Raw genomic sequence first — 20,926 nt, 5'->3', positions numbered from 1 at the left:
GTCAGCTGCCAGCTGGTGAGATCATAGAGGAAGAGCCCCAACTAGGATTAGGTGACCGAGACTTTGTCCTATGGCACTGATATTTCAGCAGGGTAAATTTCTTCCCCATAGCAACTGGCACCCCTCTGAATTGCCTTTTGGTCTTCTATGGGCCTGGATCTCCAGACTCCAGTTTCAATCACTATGCTTCCTTTCTCCTAGAGTCACTTCCTTCCTTACCACCCAGCCCTTTAGGAGATGAGATGTCCCTTTCCAAACATGGATGCCTTTGTGGTTATAGTGTCCCTTGCACTTCTGCCAGCACTCATCCCGGCACACAAATTCCTACTTATGGCTCTGCATAGGGGAATCAGACAGGGCCCTTGCCCTCAAGGAGTTTACAATCTATTTGGAGAGACAGAACTTGTAGCTTGTAAACCCCAAATAAATAACTGATAAAATATACAAAAGCTAGAAGAAAGGAGGGATTTTGAAATTGAATCAGTGAGAAATGTCTTGGGTTCTGCTCATTTCTGCTTATTTTTAAATTTGTTCTCCATATGTGGGGAACAATCAATTGAAATCTGATCTCTTTCATTCTTGTGTTCCTGATGAAATCAGATGTCTGCTCTGCCCCTACTCTAATCTGTCTTTTTAACACTCATCATCTAATTAAGCTAAGTCATTGATTGGCCTGCCCTTTTAGCAGGGTTCATGAGAAAGAATATATAAAAGGGAATAATATGAAATCAGGTCGGAAGGATAGGTTGTATCTTGACAATGGAGGAGTCTGAATGCCTGTTGGAGAAATTTCTTTCTAAGTGTTCTGTCTAGGTGACTCATTAAAGTTACAAATAGCAGAGAAAGAGCAGCTTCTATCCCTCTATGCCTAATGAAAACTTCATAAGAGAAGTTCAAGTAGAATATTATATGAGGTCATGGGGTGGGGAGACCTTATATTTAGCTTTGTATTCTTTAAGGGTTTCATACTAATGACTTGACCCAGATAATTTCTGGAGGGCAGAGAATATGTTTCATGTATCTTTTAATCACATACATCTTCTAGGCAACATTAGAGCTATCTGAAAGTAAAAGAGTATGGTTCTGGAGCTTTGTGGGTTATGCTTCATTGGAGGTTTTCAAGCAAAGACTTCTGGAGGACCATTTGTTGAGTATATCATAAAAAGTGTTCTTATGATATACGGTCTCTGAGGTGAGTTGGTAAAAAAATATCTGGGGGGAAGAACCCTTTTTGAATAAATGAACAAAAGGAGTATTTGAATGATGGAGTAAGTAAAATTCCTTCCTTTGTAGCCCATTTCATATAGTAAATACCTGCTATATGCAAACCATGCCATTTCCACTTTGCTTCCAGACCTTGTCAGTGACTTTCCCACTGACTCATAGTCTAGTATTCTCATAAACATTAGGTACCAAGGAGCTTATTATCTCCTTCATATATTTTTCAAAATACAAGGTTTGAGACTTTCAAAATGTTAGCTCAAAGAAAAGCAACAATTCCCATCATTTGTAAGTGGTATTTGCACTAGTCATTTTAATTAGGTGCTCCTTTTAGATTATGCCTTTCATTTCATACTGGGCTGTGGGGAGTAGCTCACGAGCCAACAAGTAAGGCTGGAGTGGACAGGGGTTAGGTAAATTTTGGCTTTGTTTGGGAGCTCCAAACGTACTTAATTGTGTTCTTAAAATGCTCAAATAAGAGACCAAAGAGTAAATAGGCAGGGAAAACAATGTACCTTTTTTCTAGCGATAAGCAGGTGTCCTTTGATGAGAAGGTTTGATTACTAGTGTAAAGCCCTTGTGGTGACATACTTCCCAGTAGGGAAAAAGCCAGTTGTCATGTCAACATGAGGTTTATTTGTATGTATTTGCTATAGCTTTTCCTTTTTCCAAGGAGCAAATTATTTAGGCTATGTGGGTCTGAGAATATTCCCAGGGGATAGCTGGCACTTGTCCCAGTTGTATCTAAGCATCTTGGACCCTTCCGCTTCTCTGCCCTGAGAGTATGAGGTGATGCTGTACATTCAGATAAACCGGTGTCTTTCAGCATTAGTCTTCTTTCAGGCCGAGGCAAAAAAGTGCTCGTTGAGATTTGTTATCCCAGAAGTCATGGCTGGTGTCTTGGTCTTTTGGGAATCAGGTTTGTTATTTTGTCCCCTCAGCATTATTCTTTCTAAGCACCCATGATATGTGAAGCTATCCAAAGTCATGTCTACACACAATTCCTTACTATATTCTAACTTGTGCTATGTTGCTCTGTGTACGTATTTTATCACCCCTACTAGACTATAAACCCACTGAGGGCAGGGGGCTTATTTGAACCTTTTGTCTACCATTTTCCCAGTCACAGCCTTTGCCATATAATGAATGGTATATAATCATTTGAAATGTAGATCAGCCTGGCTGCATGAATGACTGATGGATCTACCTGAAAAGCCTTGTGGTGATTGTTTTTTTTTTTTTGGTTTTTTTTTTTTTGGCTATGTGGGTCTGAGAATATTCCCACAGGCTAAGCAGCAGTTATCACAAATGTTAGGCTGCACTGATAGTTTATCTCCATAGGACATTCTTTACTATGCCCCCACTTGGGTATGTTCACTCTCCTTCCTCTTTTCAGCTCCATCTGTGTTATCCTTAACCCATTAGAATGCAAGATTCTTGAGGACAGCTTATTTTTTATTATCACCAGCACTTAGCCTAGTACCTGACACATAGTAAATCCTTAATAAATGCTTGTTGACTCGACTTGACTCGCTGTCCTATGAAAAGTTTGTATTTTCATATACCTATCTACTCTCTTCTTTCTTGCTGTCTTCTGGGATAGCTTCATTTCATTTAAAGAGACATTTGTCAAGTATGCACTGCATGCTAAGAACTGAGTTGAGCTCTTGGGAAGATACAAAGTGTGGGCAAAATACATCCTTGCCCTTATGAGGCTTATAGTCCAGTAACTGAATACAAAACACACAAACACACACACACACACACACAGTGACACAACATCATGCAATAAGTACATCATAGAGGTCCAGAATAAAGTGCTATGTGAAGTACAAGTGGGAAGGCAATTATTTGCACTTAAGATCGGAGATGGCTTCATGGAGAAGGTGACATTTGAATTGGGCTTTAAGTGGCTGGTGTTCCGCAGATGAAAAGTAGGATAATTTAAGTAATAGAGATGTGAGGGAAAAAAGAATCATGTTTGGAAGAATGAGGATAGTCTGGAGTACAGAGTGCATGGAGGGATATTTAATGCAAATTAGGATAAGAAAGGTTCCTCAAAGGTAGAGTGAGGAAGGTCTTGAGTGCCAGGCAAATGAGTTTGAACATTATCGAGAAGGAAATTTGCAGTAGTCTAGGTGGGTATTATTGAGGGCTCCTATTAGAGTGATAGCAGTAAGAATACAGAGAACAATGTGTATTGGAAAGATTTGGAGATCTGGTTAATGATTGCGTGTAAGAGATAAAGTTGCATAGGTCAAAGATAATACTGAAATATATGGAACTGAAACTGAAAAAATGATGGTGCTACTGATATCAGTGGTGAAGGCAGATGAAATTAAAAAAAAAAGACCTGGGAGAAAGAAACTAAGCCTGGACAAGTTAATATTGAGATATCAGATAGATATCTGAATAGAGATGTCCAATAGTGAGCTAGAAATACAAACCTGTAACTCAGAAGAGAAGAATCAGACTGGAGACAGAGATTTGTGAGTCATTTCTATAGAGGTGGTAGTTAAGAATGAATGAGAATGAGCTAGAAAAGTCAAGAGGATTAAGGACTGATGTTTGGGAAAAGCACAATTTAACAGGTCAGGAAGATGATGAGTAGTCACTGTGGGAAACAGAGGAGCATTTGAGAGGTCAGGCAACCATAAGGAGATGATATCTCTCATGCCAAGAGAGGAGACAGTATCTAGTAGGAAGAGGCAGTCAGCAGTGTCAAAAGTTACAGAGTTCAAGTAAAATGTGGATAAAAAACATTGAATTTAGCAATTAAGAGACTGCTGTTGAGAAGACAGGTTGAAATAATGCACTAAGAAAGCATAATCAGTAGAATTTGGGTGGTAAGGGGATGGTTACAGGTAACTTCTTTTAAGAATCTGGTTGGTGCCTTTGCCACTCTGGGTTGTTATTCCCAAAATGGTGTCCTAGACTTGGACAAATATGTGGAGATTATGCAGCTCTCTAAGTAATTGTTGGAGGATACTCTGAAGATGAGTGCCAAACAAAATATGGGAATGTCATTGCCTGGAGATACTGTACCAAAATCTTTGATATGATCACAGTGGCAGTTTTAATTGATAAGCAGATTTAATGCATAAATGATGTTCTCTCTCTGAGCATGAAAACATTGAATCAAATCTAAACCATTGAACAGAATCAGGAAATTCCTCACAAAGGAGCATTTTGTGACTTGGTGTGGTCAGATCTGGAAGATATAGATACTGAGACAATCAGTCCACAGGGACAGGTTGGCTTTTTGGAGCGAAGGTCACAAAGGAGTTTGTTAATTTCAATAACTTAAAACTCATTTGCAGAGCATGTCAACTTGTGCATGAAGGATATGAATTCACATTTGATGAAAAGCAGGTGACAGTATGGTCAGCTCCCCACTATTGCTACCACTGTAGAAATATCACTTCAATTGTGGTATTCAAAGATGTAAATTCAAGAGAACCAAAGTTATTCTGGACAGTTTCAGATTTGGAACATGTAATTAATTCCAGAATGAGCATGCCATGTTTTCTTTGAGGCCTTCACTCATTCTCCTGATCCATTTTCCTACCTCCCCCAAATTCCTTATATTTATCCCTTTACAAATATACTTTTTTTTTGAGCCCTTTGCTGCTGAAATGCTGCCTCTTGCCTCCCTTTTCCCTTTTTTATTTCAAATTATCTAAATTTATTGTGTATTATGGTATCTATAGTAATGTTTCTCTATTGATTTCCTCACCCTCCCGTTCCCGTCTTGGACTCATTTGCAAAGACTTTGAGAAATGCCTCAACATCCATACTGCTCTATGTAATTCTTGCTTATTATCAGTTTTTGGGAAAACAGGACATTTTTCCTCTTTAAAAAAAAGCAAATTGAAAATAACAGACCACACTGAAATATTCCCCTCCTCTTGTTCAGCATTTTCTTTAAACATTTAGTAAATTTTAAGAAATTTCATCAGTAAAGTTATTATTAAAGTTGCAATGGATTGTAAATGACTTTGTGTTGTGTATACCTATTCCTGCTGTAAATATTGTCCTTTGGTGGATGATATTTTAAGTGGCTATAAAATAAATTGGTCAAAAGGGGGAAAAAGAATCTCATTGGTGTGAGAAACATGAGTGCTATCTTTCCAGGGAGGCCCAGTTCATCAATTGGCATGTCTTTATTGAGTGCTTTCTGCATGCCCAGCCTTGGGTTATGATCTATGGGGATGATAAAAGGAAGGGGCTTTGCACTACATAAGCTCATTAGGTAAGTACTTATTTAATAATGATAATCCTATACTTATGTACTTTTATAATTACTTATTTAATAATCCTATAATTATATATTAATTAGCATATAATATATTTTAATAATCCTATACTTATAGTGTACTTATTTAAATATATAAGTACTTATATAAGTATATGAGTATAGGATGAGCAGCTAGGTGGTGCAGTGGATAGAGTGCTAGTCCTGGAGTCAGGAAGACTCTGCTTCTTGAATTCAAATCTGGCCTCAAGCACTTACTAGCTGTGTTACCCTGAACAAGTCATTTAACCCTGTTTGCCTTAGTTTCCTCATCTGTAAAATGAGCTAGGGAAGGAAATGGCTAACCACTCCAGTATCTTTGCCAAGACAACCCCAACGAAGTCGAAGATGACGGAAAAATGACTCAAAGGATATAGGATTAAAAAAAACAGACCAAAGAATACTATTATACTGGTATGACAGTGGTGAATTTGTGGAATGTGGTAATATTTTTGAAAAGTTAGAGTCAGAGAATACTAGAGTCGAGACCAATCTTTGAGGTCATTCTAGCCAATCCATTTATTTTGCCAAGGAGGAAACAGAGGTCCAGAGAAGTTAAGTAACAATGACAGTATACAATTAAGTGCTAACATTTGGTACTAATGCTAAATGTTGTTGGCAATGAGGAGGGATTGCTCAAGATGAAGAGAAAGAAGAGGTGGATTTTCCAGCTCTGGTCTCCTGAAGGGCTTCTCTTTTCTCTGTCTGGCATGAACATTTAGTCTACTTGCTAAGAGTTGAGGAATAACTTGCCTCCCAACTGCCACCTGAGTTATTGAGTTCTGTCACTTACTATACAGGACAGATAGCTTCTTGCTACTGAACCATTTGATATGCTCAGTGGTTGGATTTATGAGACTGTATGCAACTGAGCTATAGAAACAAGTGGGAACCAGTTGTAGTGAAAAGAACATGGCATTAGGAAGCAAGAGACATAGTAAGAAGGGTGGTGTAGTATCATGATAGATTAGATTTAGAGTCAGGAAGACTTGAATTCAAATCAGACCTCAGTCACTTACTAGGTATGGGACCCTGGGCAAGTCATTTATCCTCTGTGTGCCTCAGTTTCCTCATCTAGAAAATGGAGTTGGACTTGATGACCTTGACAATCCCTCAAAGATCTAAATTTTATGATCCAATGACATGCATGACCTTCAGCAATTCACTTTGTGCCTCTTGATTTTAATTTCTTCCTTGTCACTGGATGCTCTCTTAGGTTGCTTACTTCCAGTTTATATTTCTTAGTCCTTTTATTTTTTAGGACTGTACCTCACTGTGTCAAGACCTCCAGTACATCAGATAGAAAAGAATTCATCATATTTTCCTCCTAACCCCTTAATTCCCCAAACTCACCCGTTCTTATTGTTGGGATGATGCCCATCCTTCCATTCACCTAGGTTCATCATATTGGAGTCATTCCGGACTCTTTTCTTTCCCTTACCTGCCATATCCAAGTTTGGTCTATCTTACCCCCAAAATATCACATCCACAATTTATCGCATATCCATCCCCTTTTCTCTACTCATATGGTCTCTACTATACTTCAAGTTCTTATCAACTTTCACCTAGACTATTGCTGTAACTTCCTACCTGGTCTTTCTACCTTCATTTCTTTTCCTCTCTGATCCATTTTCCACGGAGCTGCCAAATTTGTTATTCCTTAACACAGACCTAACCACGTCACATAATCGATGCATGCGTGTATGCATGCATACATACACGTATACACATACACAAATCTCTTTTTTCTAACTCTCACTAAAAATATTCCGTGGTTCTCTTGCTTCTAGGATAAAATACAAAATCCTCAGCTTGACAATAAAGTCTTCCATAATCTGGCCCCATCTACCTTTCCAAGCTTACATTCCTTTCTTTGTCTTTTCACAAATAGTCCTGAATGCATGAAATGTGTTCCCTCCTCATGTCTACCTCATAAAATCCCTCTCCTTCTTCAAATCCCAACTCAGTAGCCATGCTCTACAACATTCCTTTTTTTGATCCCACCAGTTATTAGCAATTGTTTCCTCTTGAAATTACCTGATATTTACTTTGTATTAACTTACTTGTGTACATGTGATGTATCTTTCTCTCCCCCTTGAATGTAAGCTCCTAGAGGACAAGGACTATTTGTTTTTGTCTTTATATGCCTAGCATGTAGCACAGAGCCCCACAGGTAAGAAACATTTGTTGAAAACTCGAACTGAATCTAATATGATGAAGTTGAGCAGAGATGTATTTGACCTCTTACACTTAAGGCTCACAAATGAACTTTATAAATACAAAATAGTAAAAGGCTTCATAAGTTGAAAGCAGTAGAGACCATGTTGAAGCTGTGTCTGGCAGTGACCAGTAGGCCAAAAGAACATTTAGAGCATCTAAGAATGTCTAACAGGACTGCATCCAGTGGAACAAAGTCTAGGGGAAATTATGAGGCACAAGTGAGTAGTTCAGTAGGAACAATGTAAAGATATTCATGGCCCTGCAGCCCTGCAGATTGAAAATGTGAGCTGCCCTTCTGCACACATGCCTTGATTGCACATGTTCCCTATATGTGTGCCTCTCTACCTCTGACCTTAATGAATGCCCCCTCTCCCTGCTGATGCTAGGTGTATTTGTGAGTGAATGTACCCTATGTTTTTAGGAAAATATTTTGTTTTTGTTTCTCTTTGCTTGCCATTTTGGTAAATATCTTTTTTTCCTTTTTTATTCTTTTTATTTATTTTGTTAAATATTTCCCAACTACATGTAAACATATTTTTAACAATCATTTTAGAAAATTTGAGTTACAAATTCTCTCCCTTGTTCCCACCACTCCCTGCTCCTTAAGAAGGCAAGCACTTTGATTTCAATTACACATGTGAGGTCATGCCAAACATATTTCCATATTAGCCATGTTGCAAAAGAAAATATTAACAAAATAAAATAATAAAAATAAAGAAAATAATTAAAATATGATTCATTTTGCATTCAAACCTCATTAGTTTTCTCTCTGGAGGTAGATAGCATTTTTCGTCATGGGTCCTTTGGAATTTTCTTGGATCATTTGCTGGATCAGAGTAGCTAAGTCTTTCATAGTTGATCATCTTTACAATGTTGCTGTTACTATGTACAATGTTCTTCTGGTTCTGTTCACTTTACTTTGCATGTGTTCATATAAATATTCCCAGGTTTTTCTGAAAGCATCCTGCTTGTCATTTCTTATAGTATAATAGTATTCCACCTCATCATATAAAACAATTTGTTTCTCCTTTCCCCCTTTGATGGGTATTCCCTCAATTTCCAATTCCTTGCCATCAAAAAAAAAGCTGCTATAAATATTTTTGTACAAGTGTATCAGCAAGGCAATAATCATAATATAGATGATAATCGTCAACATATCTATGTAGTTCTGTGTAGCAAAATATGAGACTCTCCATATAGAAAGTAGAAGAAGTAAATCATTTATTCAGACACTAGAGAACCAGATCCCAAAACCAATAAGCCCAATCCATTATAGCAGCAAAGAAATTAATATACAACATCACAGCAGAGAATGACTCCATTCCATAACCTTCCTGCCCTCTGTTAGGGTCTTGCCACCAACAAACACTCACAGTACAGCTAGCACATGTCTGCTCTCTCCCTCAGCTCTAACCACTCTGAGAATTTCCTGCTCCACCCTTCCAGTTTCTCTTATTCAGCAAGCCCCTCCCACCACATGTGACTTGGGCTTCCTGCGACATGAGCAGGTCACATGGGCCTATTAATGGGTGGGAAAGATCTTCAAATTTAAATTACCATTACAACAAGTAAGTCCTTTTCTCTTTTTCTTTGATCTTTTTGATTTATAAGCCTAGTAGTGGCATTGCTGGTATATAAAACGTATACATATTTTCATAGCCTTTTGGTTCCCTTCATTCCTAAGCTTTCTGGGGTTTCTAATAGGAATAAGTGTTGTCTTTTGTCAAAAGGATGTTTCAAATTATTCTCCAGAATGGTTGGACTAGTTCACAACTCCAACAGCAGTGCATTAGTGTCCCAATTTTTCCATAATCCCTTCAGTATTTATCGCTTTCCTTTTCTGTCATGTTAGCCAATCAGATAGATGTGAAGTGGTACCTCAGTTATTTTAATTTGCATTTTTCTAATCATTAGTGATTTAGAGCATTTTTTTATGTGACTATTGATAGCTTTGATTCCTTATTTTGCAAACTGCCTGTTCATATCATTTGATCATTTACCAATTGGAGAATGGCTATTATTTTTATAAATTTGGCTCAGTTCCCTATATCTTTGAGAAATGAAACCTATATCAGATAAACTTGTTGCATAAACTTTTTCCCATTTCCTGCTGTCCTTCTAATTTTGGCTACATTAGTTTTGCTTATGCAAAAGGTTTTATTTTTTAAATTTCATGTAATCAAAATTATCTATTTTACTTCCTGCAAGCTCCTCTACTTCTTATTTGGCCATAAACTCTTCCCTTATCCGTAGATCTAACAGGTACATTTTCCAATGTTCTTCTAATTTACTTATTCTATCACTCTTTATGTCAAAATCATTTATCCATTTTGACCTTTCCTTGGTATACAGTGTGACATGTTGGTCTATACTTAGTTTCTGCCAAACTATTTTCCAGTTTTCCAAGCAGTTTTTGTCATATAGCGAGTTCTTACCCCAAAACTTGGATCTTTCTATTTATCAAACACTAAATTACTATGGTCATTTACTACTGTATATTGTGTACCTAGGGCAGCTAGGTGGCATGGTGTATAGAGTGCTGGGCCTAGAGTTAGGAAGACTCACCTTTCTGAGTTCAAATCTAGCCTACTAGCTCTTAACCTTCTTTGCCTCAGTTTCCTCATCTGTAAAAATGGCTGGAGAAAGCAATGGCAAACCACTCTAGTATCTTTGCCCAGAAAGCCCCAAATGGGTTCCTGAATAGTTAGACATGACTGAAACAACTTAACAATAACAATTGTGTACTTAATCTAGTCCATTGATTCCCCTCCCTAATTCTTAGCCAGTACCAGATTGTTTTAATAATTATTGCTTTGTAATATAGTTTGAAAGTTGGAACTGCTAGGCTACTTTCCTTGACATTTTTAAAATTGATTTCCTTGATATTCTTGGATATTCTAGTTAAATTTTGTTACTTTTTTTTCTATCTCTAGAAAATTATTCCTTGGTAGTTTGATTGGTATGGCACTGAAAAATAAATTAATAGATAGAATTGTAATTTTTATTATTTTGGCTTGGCCTACCCATGAGTAAGTAATATTTTCCCAATTCTTTACATGTCTTTATTTGTATGAAAACTGTTTCATATTTGTGTTCATATAATCCCCTGGGTTTGTCTTGGAAGGTAGACTGCAAATATTTATATTGTCTGCCCTTATTTTAAATGGAATTTCTCTTTCTATCTCTTCTTGCTTGGTTTTTCTGGTAGTATATAGAAATGGTGATGTTTTATGTGAGTTTGTTTTATATCCTGCAACTCTGATGAAGTTAATTTTTTCAAGCAGTTTTTTAATTGATTCTCTAGGATTCTATAAATGTACCATCATATCATCTGCAAAGAGTGATAGTTTTGTTTTCTCATTGCCTATTTTTAGTCCTTCAGTTTCTTTTTCTTGTCTTATTGCTATAGCTAGCATTTGTAGTATAATATTGAATAATAGTTGTGATAATAGATATCTTTGCTTCTCTCCTGATCTTACTGAAAAGGATTCAGATTTATCCCTATTACATATCATGCTTGCTCTTGGTTTTAGAAGGATAATACTTATTTTTAGAGGCAGCTGGTGGCTTAGTGGATAGAGCATTGGGTCTGGAGTCAGGGAGACCCACATTCAAATCCAGCTTCAGACACTTCCTAATTGTGTGACCCTGGGCAAGTCACTTAATCTCTGTCTGACAAAAGAATCCACTGGAGAAGGAAATGACAAACAACTCCAGTACCTTTGCCAAGAAAATCCCAAGGACAGTTGGTACATGGGGTCATGAAGAGTCAGACACAACTGATCAATTGAAACAAAATTTAGCATTTTAAGAAAGGTTCCATTGATTCCTAAGCTTTCTGGAGTTTCTAAGAATAAGTGTTGTATTTTGTCAAAAGGCTGTTTTTGTGTCTATTCATATAATCATATGATTTTTGTTCTTATATTTATTGATATTGTCAATTGTACTGATAGTTTTCTAGTGTTGAACCAGCCCTGCATTCCTGGTATAAATTCCACCTGGTCATAGTGTATGATTTTTGTTATATATTGCTATAATCTCCCTTTTAGTATTTTGTTTAAAAATTTTTGCCTCAATATTCATTAAAGAAATTGGTCTATAGTTTTCTTTCTCTGTTTTTGTTCTCCCTGGTTTAGCTCTCAAAACCATATTATTGTCATGAAAGGAATTTGGTAGGACTCCTTATTTTTCTTTATTTTTTTCAAATAGTTTATATAGTATGGGAGTTAATTGTTCCTTAAATATTAGAATTCACTTGTAAATCCATCTGGTCCTGGAATTTTGTCTTTTATGGAGCTCATTGATGACTTCTTTAATTTCTTTTTCTAAGATAAGATTATTTAAGTATTCTGTTGCCTCTTCTATTAATCTGGGCAGTTTATAGTTATGTAAATATTTATCCATTTCACTTAGATTGTTAGTTTTACTGGCTTATAGTTAGGCAAAATAACTCCTAATATTCGCTTTAAATTCATCTTCATTGGTGGTGCATTCACCCTTTTTAACTTTTGATACTAGCAATTTGATTTTCTTCTTCTTTTTTTAACCAAAGTAAGCAATAGTTTATCCATTTTATTATTTGTTTGTTTAATTAAACTGGCTCCTAGTTTTATTCATTAGGTTTTTTTTAAACTTTCAGTTTTATTAACCTCTCATTAGATTTGCAGGATTTCCATTTTGGTATTTTATTGGGAATTGTTAATTTGTTCTTTCTCTAGTTTTTTTTTAGTTGATGTCCGATTCATTAATCTGTTCTCTCTTTCTCTCTGTCTCTGTCTCTCTCTCTCTGAACACACACACACACGCACATTTATAGATATAAAATTTTCCATTAGTACTGCTTTGGCTGCATCACCCAAATTTTCAAATGTTGTCTCACTGTTATCATTCTCTTTAATGAAATTATTGGTAGTTTCTATGATTTGTTCTTTGATCCAATCATTCTGTAGGATTAGATAATTTAGTTTTGAGTTAGCTTTTAATTTATCCTTCCATGACCCTTTATTAAATGTTATTTTTTATTGAATTGTTGTCTGAAAATGGTACTTTTACTATTTTTTCTTTTCTGCATTTGGTTGTGACATTTTTATGTCCTGATTCATGGTCAGTTTTTTTTTGAGGTGCCACATGTAGCTGAGAAAAAAGTATACTCTTTTCTATTCCCATTTAGTTTTTTCCCAGAGGTTTATCATATGTGTTTTTTCTAAAATTCTATTCATCTCCTTGACTTCTTTATTGTTTATTTTATGGTTAGATTTATCTAGCTCCTCTGAAGGGAAAGTTGAGGTTCCACACTAGTGGAGTTTTACTGCCTGTTTCCTCCTCTAATTCATTTAATTTTTCCTTTAAGAATCTGGATATGTCATTTGATGCATATATAAATATATATATATAAATATATATATATATACACACACACACACATATATTTGTGTGTGTATGTATATATATGTGTATACATACCCACACACACACACACACACACACTTACTATTGCTATTACTTAATTGTCCATGGTTTCTTTTAGCAAGATTTTTTTTTTTGCTTATGCCTTTTAATTAGGTCCTTTTTTTTTGTTTTTCTTTGTCTGAGATGATGATGGCTAACAGTGCTTTTTCTTTATTTTTGCCTCAGCTGAAGCATAATTCATTTTGCTCCAACCCCTTATTTTAACCTTGTGTGTCTCTCTCTTTCAAGTGTGTTTCTTGTAAACAATGTATTGTTGGATCCTAGTTTCTAATCCATTCTGTTAGTTGCTTCCATTGTATAGGTGAGTTTATCTCATTTAGACTCATAGTTATGATTACTGTGTATTTCCCTCCATCCCATTTCTGTTCATCTCTCTGTCCCTCTCTGCTGTCCCTCCTCTAAACTCTGTTTTGCTTCTGACCACTACCTTCTTTTATCAACCCTCCCTTTTGTCAACCCCACCTCCTTTTCTTATCTGCTTCTGGGGTAAGATAAATTTATATTACCAATTGTGTGTATGTATGTATATATGTATATGTGTATATTGCATATACACATATACATACACACATATGTATATGTGTCTATGTGTGTGCATTCCCTTTGTGAACCAACTTAGATGTGAAAGAGGTTCAAGTGTTGCCTGCCCCCTGCCCCACACACACTGTAAAAGCTCTTCCTTTCATGCCTGTTTTAGGCGAGATAACTTTTCTTATTCTTCATCTCCCTTCTCTCTTCTCTAGGACATTCCTCTTTCTCCCCTATCAGTTTTTTTTAATATCATCCTGACATTATCAGCTCTTACTCCCTCTTTGTATGTAAAATCTTTTTAATTTCCCTAATGATAAGTTCTTAGAAGATACATGTGTGTTTTTCCCCACATAGAAAGGTACACAGTTTAACCTTATTAAGTCTTTTATGATTTCTCTTTCATTTTTACCTTTTTATGTTTTTCTTGAGTCTTGTATTTTAAAGTTAAATTTTCTATTCAGCTCTGGTCTTTTCATCAGAAGTACTTAAAGATCCTCTATTTCATTTAATCATATTTTCCCTTAAAAGAGTTTGTGAAGATTTGCTTGGTTACAATCTCAGCCCTTTTGCCTTCTGGAATATATTCCAAGCCCTCTGTTATTCTAACCTGGTGGCTGCTAAGTCTTTTGTTATCTTGACTGCAATTCCATAATACTTGTTTGGTTTCTTTCTAGCTGCTTGAAGTGTTTTCTCTCTTACCTGGGAGTATTGAAATTTGATTATACTATTCCTAGGAATTTTCATTGGGGGATCTTTTCAGGTGGTAGTGAGTGGATTCTTTCAATTTCTATTTTATCCTCTGGTTCTAGAGTACTGCAATTTTCCTTGATAATTTCTTGAAATATATTGTCTATACTCTTTCTTTGATTATGGCTTTCACACGCAAAATTCCAATAATTCTTATATTGTCTCTCCTCAGTCTATTTTCCAGTCAGTTGTTTTTCCAGTGAGATATTTCACATTTTCTTCTATGTTTAAAATTCTTTTGAGTTTGTTTTATTGCTTCTTGATGTCTCATGGTGTCATTATTTCCCAGTTGCCCAATTCTAACTTTTAAGGAATTATTTTCTTCAGTGAATTTTTGTATCTTTTTTCCATTTGGCAAATTCTGTTTCTGAAGTGTTATTTGCTCCATTATTTTTTTGTGCCTCTGTTACCCAGCTGTTAATTGTCTTTTGGCAATTTTCTTCCTTTGCCCAATTTTTCCTCTACCACTTTTATTTGATTTTTAAAATAATTCTTCACTTTTATAGGAATTCTTCTTGGCCTTGTGTCTAATTTATATTTTTCTTTAAGACTTTGCTTGTGGCTGTTTTCACTTAATTTTCTTCTCCTAAGTTTGTGTCGTGATCTTCCTTATCATCATAGTATTTTTTTATGGTCAGGTTCTTTTTTGTTGTTGTTTGTCCATTTTTCACCCTATTTCTTGATTTGGAACTTCATGTTAAAGTTGGGCTTTGTTCCTGGCATGGGGTAGAGGGAAGGACTGTTTTAAGCTTCAGGTATTTTTGCACGTTGTTTTCAGAGCTAGTTCTGGGGTTTTGGAAGTTTTCAGTGGTTCCAAGTTAGTGTGATTTGGGGAGAGGTGTGGTTACTGTTCTTTTGGTCTACATTCTGTTCTTTACCTGGGAAGTACCCATGATCCATTGGGATTATAATCAATTGTTGCTTCTCAGGGCCCCTCTTCTCTTGCGACTGGAAATAATACTGTTCCTTAGGGTCTCTGATCCCTTGCAGCACAAAGTGATACTGCCCTTAGGGCTTCTATGCCCTTTTGGCCAAAAGTACTCCTCTTTGCCTTTGAACTATTGCTCAAAAGTGGATGTAGGCAATGGAGTTGCCAGAAAGCATCTGGTCTTGTGCCTAGTGCCTGAACAAGTGTACCTTATAATCTCTTTCTGACAAGTTGCCAGATCTCTTTACCATCTCTGGCATGAGAGCTCTTGAAGAGGCTATTGCTTCTGTCACCACCACCTAATCCCACCACTGGTATTTCATGTGCATGGACTCTGGGCCAGACTCCTTCCCCATATCACTCTCTTTCTGACCTCATATGTTGTCTTTGGCTGGAAGGATGTCTCATTCTGACCTTTGATTGGCTCTGCCACCCTAGAGTTTGATTTGAAGCATTATTTTAAAGTTATTTGGAGGAGAATGTTGGGAGAACTCAATTGAGTTCTTCTCTACTCTGCTACCTTGGCTCTATCCTTGGAAGTCTTTTCTTCAAGTGTATTAGCTGCTCAGGTTAATGATGGAAAGCCAGTGGGACCAACAGAGTATCTGGAACTTGGGATACAGTGAGGATTCTGATTCTAAATTTGGGAGTACCCTAGGGTGCTATATTCTAAAACTCCCTATGTCTGGTTATTCTCAATCCTATTATAAAGTACCATAGCTTTTCCCTCATAACACTTGTGAGTACTAGCCACCACTAAATATTTACTATTTTGCCCCCAAGAGATCCAGCCTCTGGTATAAACCTGCTAAATGCTCCTGCTGATCTTATTCTAACTTTCTCTGAGGATTTCAATTGACACATGCCATGAAAAAGACAAAGGACCCATGCCGTGTCTCTCCTTGTCTCTGATGCCATACTTGAAGAGGTACTGTGGAGTGGAGTGGGGGAGGAGTCCATTCCTGTAGATCAGCACTGTCCAACCTTAGGTTTTTATTGAAACAATAGAAAATTCATTTTGATTTGCCGTTTTAGTGAGAGCTCTGAGGTAGCTCAGCTTTGTTTACCACAGCATTTGTGTAAGTTTCTGTGCTTATAGACAGGGGCATTTTGGACAGCCCTGCTATAGATAGAACCAGATGAGCTTATTATCTAAACTAGAGTCATACTACTTCAGGAAATGGCCCAAATTAACTATTGTGTCATTGTTTTTTTTTTAATTAGCTGGTTCCATTATTTGTTAAAAACCATGACTAGCAACAATTTTGAATCAATACCAATTTTCAGTCTTTTATCTGGAAAATGTGGGATCTCTCTTGTCTGGGTCCCTTTGGACAATGTTGGTTTTTGGGGAAAATGGAAAATTTAAAGTCAAAATCTTTGATACGTGTGAGTGTTGGTTTAAAATGGTATCGCCTAGATTCATTCAAGCACAGTAACATGGTTGAGCAGTTTTCATGGATTACAAAGTCAATGTGAACTGTTGGTACAACATGGTAGCCAGAAATGATAATGAATGAATGAATGAAAAGAACATTTATTAAGCACTGATTTTATGCCAGGCACTGTGCTAAGTGTTGGGGTTACAAATAGAAAAGTACAAGACTTCCTATAATAAAGAAGTTTAAATTGTAATATGCAGAAAGAACCCATGGGGAATAGTGGTGGTCAGGGAAGAGAGTTTGGTCTGAAGAGCCACAGGGATGGTAGGATCCACAGGGATCCATAATAAAATTGAGTGACACACTGTTTTCAAAAAATGAATGATGCCGTCAATTTGATTACTGTGCCTAAATCAAGAGGTAAAAAATGTATATGGAAGGGTTGGGGGAAAGATTTTAACCCATCGAGCCAAGACAGATGGCAACATGGGTAGGGCATATAGCTATATCAAAATTTCAAACTTGGTCTTATAAAATTGGCTAGGTGAGTTTGGAATCATGGACTCACCAATCAGGACAGCTCAGATATGGATTAAATGAGATCACCTTAGAGTTCCTTTCTAGCTCTTAGAGTGTACAATATGATAATATCATTGGAGCTGATTATTTTCTCCTAGGTGTTATATTACAATTTGGGTAATATTCACTGATGCTTGATTATTGTAACATAGGTCAAATGATCAGGATCTTTTTCAGATGTGGAAATGAGAGAAGCAGGTATATGGCACACATTTGATTTGTTCACACGTTTAAATTCAAGAAGTTTTTTTTTTTATTACAGTAGTACAATCTGTGGGCCATTCTCTAGTTTCTAAATATAAAATAGCATTACATATAAGCAAGGGAATATTTTAAAGAAATATAAAATCCTAGGTAAAAACTTACTGTCTTTGTCACTAAATTCTAACGATAGCCAGATTCTAGATTTATTCACAGCTTCCTACAAGGCCTTTACCATTTGACCCAGTCTCTTCTGGCTACTTACCAGGGATATTCAATTTTCTTCTTAATGTCATACCCTTAATTCTGAATATTTCCCCTTCTAACCACCTCCACGTCAAGGAGAAACTGCTTTTGATTTCTCCCAGTAAAGACTGTATTTGGCTTATTCTGAGCTTTTTGCCCCTTCAGCTCTCTCTGCCTCATTACTAGTAAAAAATGACTTCTCCAAATGGAGCAATGGATTTCTAATTCATTCATTTAGTATCCCTACCCTCCCTGCCTTTGCTGGATGAGTAGCATTAACCTTGAATGGATTTGTTTGCTAACCTCTGTGGCTTTAGACTTTTATAGCCTTCTAAGTACACCAGCCACATCTTGCCGATTCCCCCTTCTCACCCCACCCTCTTTCTTCTCAGCACTTTAAACCCATTCATTGCAACAGAAGAGGATTGTGATTTTGTCCTTCTCTTTTCACCCCAATCTTTACTTTGGGTTAGGGTAGAAGTTGTATGGAAACTACCGAATAAGGCGTTTATTCTTTCTACTTTGTTTTGATGTATATATAAAACAATGCCCTTCTCCATCTTCCCGTTTCAGATGCCCACTATCTCACCTGCCGTATCCAGGAATGTACAGAAACCACCAAGAGTGGGCCCTTTGCACGCTCCATTGACATTAGTTCATTGGTGGTCCAGGATGAATATGTTTTCATTCAGGTAAGTACATGACATTTGATTAGTGCTACATGGAAAGGGAGGTGCCCACCAGCTAGAATTCCCTGGTAAGGATCCTCTCCAGGTTATGGAGAGAAAGAGTTTGAATAGGGGAAGGAATGCATATCAGCATCTTTCTCTAGAAGTCAGGAAAAGCCCACTTAGCACTGAAGAGAACACTAATTATCCATGGTAATGGTGGAGACACAAAGAGGGTTTATCTTGTTCTGAGGGACCCTTCACATTCTGGTAGTTGGAATGCCATTTTATTTTATTGTAATTAGCTTTAAAATAGTTTATTATGGGCTGGAGTTTTGGAATTTAAGGGTATTCTGTGAAGAGCTTCATGATGATGGGATTGAACCATTAGAGAATATGGCTAAAAGTTGTCTGTCCTTCTATGAGAAAAGCCCTGGGGTAGGTACTGAGTGGTACACAGAAAAATAGGAACCACGGTTCCTGAATGTAAAGAGTTTAGTCTAGCTCTGCAAGCGAGAATTACGAATGTGAAAAGATGACAATATGGAATGGCCTGGCCAGTTCAGCTAAGGGCTGACCACATCTTGGAGTATACACAAAAATTTCTTTCTGGAAATATACTAGAAGGTATAGGCTTCCACTCTATCCTCCCACTACTCACAATATACTATGAATGCCTTTGTTCAAAATTATCCACTTCTAAACCACCCCCCCCCCAAAAACAAAAAAAAACACTTTATTTTTTTTTCCTGCACGTACATGGTAGTCTAGTGCTTTGACGGATGAGTAAAGAAGTGGCTTTTGGCTTCTCGTTTAATTAGGAATGGTGTGAAAGTTAGTGGCTGTAGTGTTATTTATTTTCATTTTGGAGGATTTCAGAGACCATCTACTCCTGGAGTGGGGAACTTGTGGCCTCCAAGCCATACATGGCCTCACCCCCAATTCTAGTCCAATCCTTCAATTTTATAGTTGATTAAACTGAGGTTTGATCTAGAGGATCAAATCTCTTTCCTCAGCTCATACAGGTAGTAAGTAGCAGCACGGTCTACTTAGGAATTACTGCGTATCATGTATTGTACTCTTTGATAGATTCCTAACTTATTAGCCTGTGATTTGAGGCCTTTACCAGTCTGCCCTGACTTTCCTTTCTGATTTTTATCTCTCCTGTTACTCCCCTGAATAAGTTGTCTTCTCTAGCCAAGCTGATCTCACCTCATGAAGGTGATTCATTGGTGTTCCCATGCCTTCCCTTATGTCCTTTCCCCCCACTTTCTGAAGAATCTCCACCTTTCTCATTCTCCCTGCTTAACTACTCAAATCTCAGTCGCACCTTTTCTTTGAAACATTCCTTTGATCATGTCAGGCTCAATGGAGCTCTCTTTTCCTTTGAATTCCAATAACATTGATTGTACTACCTGAGAGAGTCTAGATGATGTAGTAGGAAGAGCATGAGACTTAGAATCCAGAAAGACCTGGGTTTGAATCCTAGCCCCGACACTTACTAGTTGTATGACCCTGGCTAAATCCTTGAATTCATCTGAGCCACGCCTTTATTTTCCTACCTGCAAAATGGGGGTGATTATACTGATAACACCCCCTTCACAAGGTTATGGTAAGGAAAGCATTTAGTGAACACTAAGGTACCTTAGAAATTGAGTTAATTTTTGGGGTGACGTTTTCCTCCTCCTCTTGACTCAATCACAACTAGCTATGTTCTCCTCCCCTCATTATTATGGGTCTGTGACTAGTGAGAGACCCATTTCCATTTTACCACCTATCAATTGGTTTTTTATGAAGGAGTGTTTAAATTATAGCAAGAACAAACCCACAAATGTTTCTTCTAGTACCTGTGAGCCATAATCTCCCCTATATCATCTTGGTCTTTGGAGAGGGCAGGCTCAACTAAGCTCAGTTCCTATACAGCACTGGTTTCTCTAAGTTCATGTCCAGATTTGGCATGATGGCCAGGTGAGCCCTGAACTCAGCTTCCACTGTCCTGAGTCTACAAGGTCATTCTCTGCTCCTTGTTGGTCCCAGCATTGAGGCTAGGATGGCTATAAAACTCAGCCTGGGATACCAGGATATCAAAGAAACCTCAGGATTCTGGAATGCCAGGAGACTTCCTGGACCTCTAAAAACTCACCACATCATCAAGGAACCACTTCATTCACCTAGAATGGAAAAGAATAAACTCAGAGGCCAAGGACCAAAGCCTGTTTCTTGGGGCCACATGACCTTAGGCTTCAAGCTCTTATACCATGGTCTCTCACCACAGTCTTTGGGTAGAATTACACCATGAGGAAAAGATCAACTAAAAGGGGTGATGATAGAGAGACATGGTGGAAGCTGGCTAAGGCCTTTGGAGTGCCCCCATAGCCAGTCAAGGAATCCTCCATTCACCACATGGTCAGCAGGCAGGCAACAAACATTTATGTTTCTA

General features: G+C 37.2%; 1 protein-coding gene and 1 pseudogene across 1 annotated transcript in view; both read left to right on the top strand.

Moving 5' to 3' along the window:
- Positions 1-20,926, top strand: part of SORCS3 (sortilin related VPS10 domain containing receptor 3) — a 677,345-nt gene that overhangs the window by 494,386 nt on the left and 162,033 nt on the right. The window contains exon 7 of the mRNA XM_036737057.1: positions 18,392-18,510. Coding sequence (XP_036592952.1) covers positions 18,392-18,510 — 119 coding nt within the window. The remainder of the gene's footprint in view (positions 1-18,391; positions 18,511-20,926) is intronic.
- LOC118828363 lies at positions 4,076-4,755 on the top strand (annotated as a pseudogene).

The sequence above is a fragment of the Trichosurus vulpecula genome, chromosome 8 (genome assembly GCF_011100635.1).
Source record: "Trichosurus vulpecula isolate mTriVul1 chromosome 8, mTriVul1.pri, whole genome shotgun sequence".
In the NCBI taxonomy this organism is placed as follows: Eukaryota; Metazoa; Chordata; class Mammalia; order Diprotodontia; family Phalangeridae; genus Trichosurus; species Trichosurus vulpecula.
The sequence above is the reverse complement of the archived record's forward strand: the minus strand, read 5'-3'. Positions and strand labels throughout refer to the sequence as shown.